We start from the raw sequence: 8,275 nt of genomic DNA, 5'->3' as shown, positions 1-8,275 counted from the left end.
ATACTTTTGGACAAGTAATAAAATTTGAGTGAATTATAAAGTTCTTATGTGTACTAAGAGACTTTGGATTTTTTAATAACAAAAACTGAATTTAAGTGAATGTGCATGTTTTTCTAAGATTTATAAATCTTATATAAAATTAATAAAAAATATTAAATAATATAAAAAATATAACAAATTACCATATGGTAATTAGTTAAATAATAATAATAATATATTAAATATATAATTAAAGGTTTAATAGCTTATTTTGTCCCCAGTTTTGTTGAGTTGTGTCAATTAAGTCCCTCCTTTTAAAAAAGTGTCAATTGTATCCCCACTTACTAAAATTTGTCTCAATCAAGTCCCTTCCGTTAAGTACACAGAAACGTCGTTAACTTTTTGTTCGAAAAATAATTAACGCCGTTTGTACGGATTTAACGGAAGAGATTTGATTGATGTACATTTTATTAAGTAAGGACGTAATTGACGCACTTTTTAAAGGATGGACTAATTTGACATTTTCGAGCGAAACTGGGAACAAAATAAGGTATTAAGCCTATAATTAAATAATATTATTACATAATCAAGACAATATATTTTTAATATATAAATATATCTTAAAATATCTTTAATCATTTAAATTAGTAAAATTAAATAAAACTTATTAAACCATATCACTTACCATATTTATTAGATTTTCTATGTACAATTTTTAATATTTTGTTGTTATCTTATTTTTTAAAAGAAATGAGTGCAGATTTTTTAATATTAAAGTGGCATGAGGAGATTATTTCATTTACAGGTCCCATCACAGCATGTTCTTATTAGTGTTACATGTAGTTTTTATAAATAAGTTTTACAAAAATCATTAGATATATCCAGAACACGGAAAAGGAAGAAAAGAAAAACCCAGTAAATAGATCATAGAAAAGTTGTATATTTCTCAAGAGTTCAGAGTGAGGTAGAATAAGATGGAAATGAATAATTGCTCATCCAAATTTATATTACATTTTACTTACTACGTAAAGAATTTATTGTTGACATATATAGTTTTAAAATATCAATTAAAAATAATATTATCATAAAGAGGTGATGAAATAAAAAAAATTGTCTATTATTAATGGATGTTCATAAAATTTGTGTGTTTGAAAGGCTAAAAGGAGTTATTAAAATTGAAAATTTTATTTGGTTATGATTTATTTGAAGAATAAGGTGAGATTTTGAATAATAAAAAACGTAAAACGTGGCGTGAGAGTATAGAGAGTTAGGATAGAACAGAGGGAGAGCTGGTCCTAGCACAGAAAGAACAGCTCAAGGGACTATTTTCCATTGCCAATTTTATGATTAGAAAAAAAAATGAATAAAATAAAAAATGTGGCGTCTTAAAAGGTATAATTGTGTTCTGGGGCCGTGAAAGATTTCTATGGTGGAAATTGTGATCCGAAAGGCTAAGCTAAGTAAGCTGGAAAGAAAGAAAAAAAAGCCAAGCTGTGAGTGTGGCAGAGAGTGAGTGTGTGCGTCTATATCTCTCTTTCTCTCTCCCCTGTGTACTGCTCCGTCCGTGCTGCTGCAACGTGCTTAACCCGGTTTCTTTCGAATTCCAATATTGTTATTATTATTGTTATAAAAGAAAAGGAACATTGGTTGAAGAGAATCAAGAGAGGGAAGAAACAGAAGCAGAGGAAGGGAAGAAGAGGAAACAGTGCGCACCTTAGCATGGATTCCTCTCCGTCGTCTTCTCTCTCCTCGCTCGCTTCGACCCTACGGCATCATCCACTCTCCAATTGAGAAAGGCACCGATTCCCATTCCCATTCCCACTCTACCAACATAAACCCAACCCTAACTGTCATCTCCTCCCTTCTCCTCATCCAAGGACATGTTGTGGCTCATGAGATTCTCGGGCTTTTTCTCCGCCGCAATGCTCCTTATTCTCCTCTCCCCCTCACTCCAATCCTTTCATCCCGCCGAAGCCATCCGCTCCTCCCACCTCGACGACGTCCTCCGCCTCCCGCTCCAGACCTCGCCACTCTCCTTCCGCCGGTCCGCCCCATTCCGCAATGCCGACAAATGCGCCTCCAATCGGACCTCCATTCCCGAAAATACCAGCGTCTGCGATCCCTCCCTAGTCCACGTTGCCATCACTCTCGATGTCGAATACCTCCGCGGCTCCATCGCCGCCGTCCATTCCATTCTCCAACACTCTCAGTGCCCGGAGAACATTTTCTTCCACTTCCTCGTATCCGAGACCAGTCTACAGTCCCTTGTCAAATCGACCTTCCCGCAATTGAACTTCAAGGTCTATTACTTCGATCCGGAGATCGTGCGCAACCTGATCTCAACCTCGGTGCGCCAAGCCCTGGAGCAACCTCTCAACTACGCCAGAAATTACCTCGCGGATCTTCTCGAGAGCTGCGTGGAGAGGGTTATATATCTAGATTCGGATCTAGTTGTGGTAGACGACATTGCGAAACTGTGGAGCACCAGTTTAGATTCGAGAACAATCGGCGCGCCCGAGTACTGTCTCGCGAACTTCACCAAGTACTTTACGGCGGGGTTTTGGTCGGACGCTCGGTTCGCGGGCGTGTTCATGGGGAGGAGACTGTGCTACTTCAACACGGGTGTGATGGTGATAGATCTGGTGCGGTGGCGGAAACACGGTTACAGTAGAAGGATAGAGAAGTGGATGGAGATACAGAAGAGCGACCGAATCTACGAACTGGGTTCTCTGCCGCCGTTTCTGCTGGTGTTCGCGGGACACGTGTGGCCCATTGAGCACAGGTGGAATCAGCACGGGTTGGGTGGTGATAACGTGAAGGGGAGTTGCCGGGACCTTCACGCTGGGCCTGTGAGTCTGTTGCATTGGTCCGGAAGTGGCAAGCCCTGGCTCCGATTGGACTCTAGACGGCCATGTCCACTTGACGCACTTTGGGCTCCTTATGATTTGTACGGACACTCACAGTGATTAAGGCAGGGTAGTCGCCGGTAAATTCCCTCCACTGTTTTGTCACTTCTCTTCATTTAATTTAATTCTCATTTCGGTCTATTTTTTCTATTATTATTTTGTTCCCTCTTCTCTACTCTGCTCCTCTCCTCTCCTCTCCTCACTGTGAACCAACAGATCAGATATTTTACTTCACCCATTTTTATTAGACTTCGTTTCTCAGGCCATTTGTATTCTACGTACACTATCTTCTATTCTGTGGGTTGTGCTCTGAAAATAAATAAGATAAAATAAAGAAACGGGTGGTTCTTTTATTTCTTCTTGTGCCTTCTTGAAGTTTAGCTTACATTACTTTTCAGCAATGTTGGGCAATGTTGGGATGAGACTGTCCCGTGCCCAATTGAACTGGGAATTGAAGTGGAGAGCACTAATTGTGCTTTTTTTTAATGCCTTCATTTAAATCACTGCAACAGTCGTTACGTACTATTAATTTTGATTCATTTGTTTGATGGCTGGTGTGGTGTTGTATATCTGTCTGGTTCACGTTTGATTATTTTTGGGAATTCGCTCGTAATTCATGAGTCACTGATTGTGTTCACCAGCTAACCGGTACAAGCCGAACTACGGATTTAGTACCTGAGTGAGTGAGGTTGGTGGGTAGCGGTAGCCCATGTGCAAATATTGCGTTTGTCTTTTTAAATATTTTCAAATACCATGTGTGTTTGTACTGGTAAATTGGTGCCGCAATTCTGCTGGCTAGTGGGAGCAAAGATAAGAGAAGTTGAACTGTTGTGTTATGGCTTGTTTTAGTTACTTGTAGTCAATGACATAGTTTGAGATAGGGGGAGGGGTATCTTTGCCGGCAGCTGTAGCCAAATGAGAGATGAAAACTATCCAATGAGTTTGTGGATTGCGTTGGCAACTAAGCTTAAAGCTGAGCTCGCGGAATCTCTGAGGGAACACTTGGTACGGTTGGTCTCTCACTTTGTCCTTTTCGCCACACGGTTGATTTCCACTTCTTTCTGTTATCCTCTCTTCTTATTAACTGTATGTAATTTTATTCGAAAGATAAACTCGTTGAAAGAGTTAGTATTACGAGAGCATAGGTAAGATATTAGTAGGTTGAACAAATCATGGTTCATTGTAAGTGTCTGCATAATGAGAGGGTGAAGGACGCAGTCACTCACTTGGGGTCTTCCTTTTAGTTCTGGGCTCCATGTGGTAGTTACGTATTTTTTTAATTCTATTCTTGTTTCCTCAAATATTATTCGAGAACAGAATAGAAGACGCCATTTGATCGGTTAGAATGGAGTCTATCAATTGATTGTTTTGTCACAAATATATAATTTGAAGTAGGTTGGGAATAATCCTATCCAAATTATGCGTATGCGAGCAACGACTTTGGCTTTTAGCATTGCTAGGCTAGCTGGGGCTATACTAAACTTGGATTGTGAATTAAAATTTTGAAAAAAGTTCTGTTGTCGGGTTTAAGTTAATATACTTGGATTAGGACGTAGCAACAGAATGCTTGGGCCTATGATATATTGTATGGGCAAATGGTGGAGAATCAAAATTTATTCACTGACACGTTTATGCCAATTATTATAATAAATAAACAATTTAATTAGTATTTGTTTGGAGGGTTCTAGAAATATGAAGAGTAGGACAGAGATGAGGCGATGCCAAAGACAGGCATTGCCTCAATTGATTATTTAGCTATATACGGTGTTGTACTGAATACTTTGAATTCAAAATTTTATTATTTTGTTTTTTTTTGCCTCTTAGCCCTTGCAATGGTTTGATATGCATGAAACGAACTAAATGAATATTGTTTAAAAGAAGTGGTTGTGGGTAAAAGTAGTTAATTCATGCGGTTGGAATTGGAATCGGGTTCTTTTTTCAATATCAATAAGCAAAGTGATGGTGTGCAAAACTGCAAAATGGTAAGATTTCTGACGGCTCTTTCTGGATGCGAGAAGTTGGACGAGGTTGAACTATAGACAATTTTAATCCGTTGGTCCTCATCTCCTCGTGGTGTCGTTGTTCTTGGTTTTAGTTTTCTATCTTCGTTCAGAACTCATATCATAGGATGATATTTAAAATGGTAAATTAACTATGATATAAAATTAAAAAAAAAAACTCAATTTGGTGTCAAAGAAGGTTCTCCAATCATTACGAGTCCAGAATAAAATTAACAAATAATCCTTCCTTTCTTCAAATAATTGCTTTTGATGTGGGCACGCTTACACAAAATCTTATTTTCTAATATCTCTTAGAGCTTCATACACTTTTTAAAATACAATCACTCCAAATATTATATTTTTATTATCATTAATCTCTTAGTTATAATTAATTACTTCTTAGAATTAGATCTTCTCGATTGGAGATTGAGAATCCTTATTTTCATTTTTATTATTTAATTGGTTAATTCTTTTTAATATTAAGATGATGTGATCATTTTTAAAATATTCGGATAATGGTTAACATATAATTATTGGTGGTCAATAAATATTGAATATAATCAAACTTAATACTCAATAAAAAATGAGACAATTAATGTGGGGCTTATGATAACTAATAGTTAGAATTCAATTATACATAGGAATGAGACTATGATGGCTAATTATACTCGGATAAGTACTAATAAATCATTATTGGAATCCATCAACAAGCATGTCTTTCATCAAGGATGGGTCACCATCTTCATCGGTCCTTTCTCTTTTTTATCTACGGTTAATAGTCGATCCCAAGAATCTATTGTCATAGTATAAACCAAAAGTTTGAAAGATGTTTAATAATAGAAGATTATACAAGGGTTATGAGGAGGTCATCCAAGATCGAGATGATTATTCTTCCAACCTTCGTTATACAATTAAAGGTTTGACCAAAGTTTGTGAAGATTGAAAGAAAGACAAACATTGTTGGGAGAAAAAGGTAAAGTATTGGGGAGGAAAGAAAGTATTTTAGGAAACATAATCTCAATTTCATTATATCAAATCGTTTATTTATTCTACATTTGATTATTTTTATTTCACTATTATTTTATAGATTGTTTGTTTATTTGATTAAATAGAAGGTTTGACTCTCAATTTTTATTACAAGCAAATATAATATTATTGAAATATTTGTATTGATGAAAAAAAATATGAGAAAATACTATTTACCTATGAATTCTTTGTTGTAAAATTTGTGGCTTATATTGTAAAATACTGCTTTCAATTTTAGTAGATGAACGTTGCCTCTCGTGGTCAATTCTTCATTACAAGTCTCAGGAAGAGGTTTCTTTGAACGATTTTAGTCAAAATTGTAAAGAGTGGAGTCGTCTGCAACTCTTGAACCTTAGGCTGTTTCTCATCTGATTCTAACTCTATAAATAGAGCACCTTAGTCATTCTACAAAACACACAAAAAGAAAAAGAAGCTCTCTCTTCTCCTTTCAAAGAAATAATATTGCACAAGCTTTCCCTTTTGGTTCTTCTTTCTTCTCTTATCCTCTTTATCCCAGGCTTCTCTTCTCTAAAAAGAGATTTCTTCTTAGCTTTGTATCCTCAAAATTTTTCAAGATGTTTCTGTTGAATCCTAGAGGACTTGCGTAACACATCGCGAATAAGTCCTTAAGAACAATTAATTTACATACCTTAGAAAAATCTTTGATGTTTTTTTTTTAATTTTGTCAATATTTTTTCAACAATATTAAGGACTTATAATTGACATCAACAACCCAATTCTGGAGAATCAGAACATTGTTTCTAGAACTCAAATAGTTTTCACGAAACCTTTCCCAAATGTATCAAAAATCGAGGTTTTCTCTAATTAGAACTTTCGTTGCTGGTAGGAATCTGTGTCTATTCTTTTAGACATGTACAAAGTTGCTTTTTCTCTTTCATCTCTAAAACCCGACTCTAATCTCCCATCAAATTCAAAACAAATTGATGATTGGATTGATGCGAACAAGGAATGATGACGTACTTTACTTGGTGCACTTTATAATGATTTGTTCAATGTGTATTGTTCTTATAAGCTTAGGATTCATTGATTCTCAAATACACTACTGAAGATGTTGTCAAACAAAGGTTTGCCATTGGGAACTACTATCATTGGCAAATGATCAAGGATAAGGATATAAAGTCTCAAATTAAGAAGTATCACAAATCACTTGAAGATATCAAAACAAAGAACATTCTTCTTCTAGATGAATTTGTTTCAAAACTTCTGATCAAGAAATTGTCGCCATCTTGGACTAATTATAAACAAAAGCTGAAACACAGACACAAGTAGATGTCACTTCTAGAGCTCATCACACACATAATTATTAAAGATACAAACAGGAAATAGTGTCCTACTACAAAGGTAAAACCTTTGTTTGCAAAAGCAAATATGATAGAAGAAAAACCTACTCCAAAGAGGTATGAACACAAACCTAATCATAAAAGGAAAAATAATTTTCGAAAATCTCATCCCAAAAGATCTAATCCTACCTTTTAGAAGAAAGGAAACAACTTCGTGTGTAGAAAGTCGGGCCATCATGCACCACAATGTAGACGTAGGGCAAGGAACGACAATCCTTCTAGGGCAAATATAATCGAAGGAAATGATATTATTGTTGCAGTCATTTCACAAGTAACTTTAATGATAAATATGAGCAAGTGAGTGGTAGACTATGATTCTACCAGGCATATCTGTGTAAACAAAAGTGCCTTTACCTCCTACACTAGTGCAAGGGATGGAGAAGAACACGTTTACCTTGATGATTCCAAGACAACTCCTATTATGGAAAAAGGGAAAGTTCTATCCAAGCTCACATATGGCAAGACCCTAGCCTTGAGTGATGTGCTACATGTGCCATCAATTAGAGTTAATTTAATCTCTGTAGCACTACTGGAAAACGTGGGGTCAAAGTGTCATTCAAGTATGACAAGATTATAATGAAAAAATAATAATTTTTTTGTGGGGAAGAGATATTGTGATTAAGATACTCAATATTTTTTAAAATATTAATGAATCTTGTTCTTTTGCTTATAGTTTTGATTCATAAGAAATGCAACATGCTAGATTAGGATACATGAATTCTTTATATGTTATGAAATTATAGGGACTAGGATTACTTAACATACATAATAAACAAAGTACCAAATGAAATATATGTGTATAATCTAAAATAATAAAGAAAACATGTTATCTTGTAAATCATTAAATTAAACTCTAAGACTTAATTCATACTGATCTAGCTTATTTAAAACAAACCATATCTAGAGGCAATAAAAAATATTTTGTAACTTTTATAGATGATTATTTTAGATACACCAAATTGTACTTAATCAAACATAAAGATGAAGCCTTTGATGCGGCGAA

At 35.4% G+C, this 8,275-nt stretch overlaps 1 protein-coding gene across 1 annotated transcript; it reads left to right on the top strand.

Moving 5' to 3' along the window:
• Window positions 1-1,264: 1,264 nt before the first annotated feature.
• LOC108324882 (probable galacturonosyltransferase-like 7) lies at window positions 1,265-3,238 on the top strand. Its single transcript, XM_017557818.2, has one exon. The coding sequence runs from the start codon at window positions 1,860-1,862 to the stop codon at window positions 2,943-2,945; it is 1,086 nt and encodes a 361-aa protein (XP_017413307.1). The 5' UTR covers window positions 1,265-1,859; the 3' UTR covers window positions 2,946-3,238.
• Window positions 3,239-8,275: the final 5,037 nt, after the last annotated feature.

The sequence above is a fragment of the Vigna angularis genome, chromosome 3 (genome assembly GCF_016808095.1).
Source record: "Vigna angularis cultivar LongXiaoDou No.4 chromosome 3, ASM1680809v1, whole genome shotgun sequence".
NCBI classification, from domain to species: domain Eukaryota; kingdom Viridiplantae; phylum Streptophyta; class Magnoliopsida; order Fabales; family Fabaceae; genus Vigna; species Vigna angularis.
This window is presented reverse-complemented; position numbering and strand designations above follow the sequence as displayed.

What these genes read in the sequence shown, in the direction of transcription:
- LOC108324882 (XM_017557818.2), top strand. Translation starts at nt 1,860, where the DNA reads ATGTTGTGGCTCATGAGATTCTCGGGCTTTTTCTCCGCCGCAATGCTC.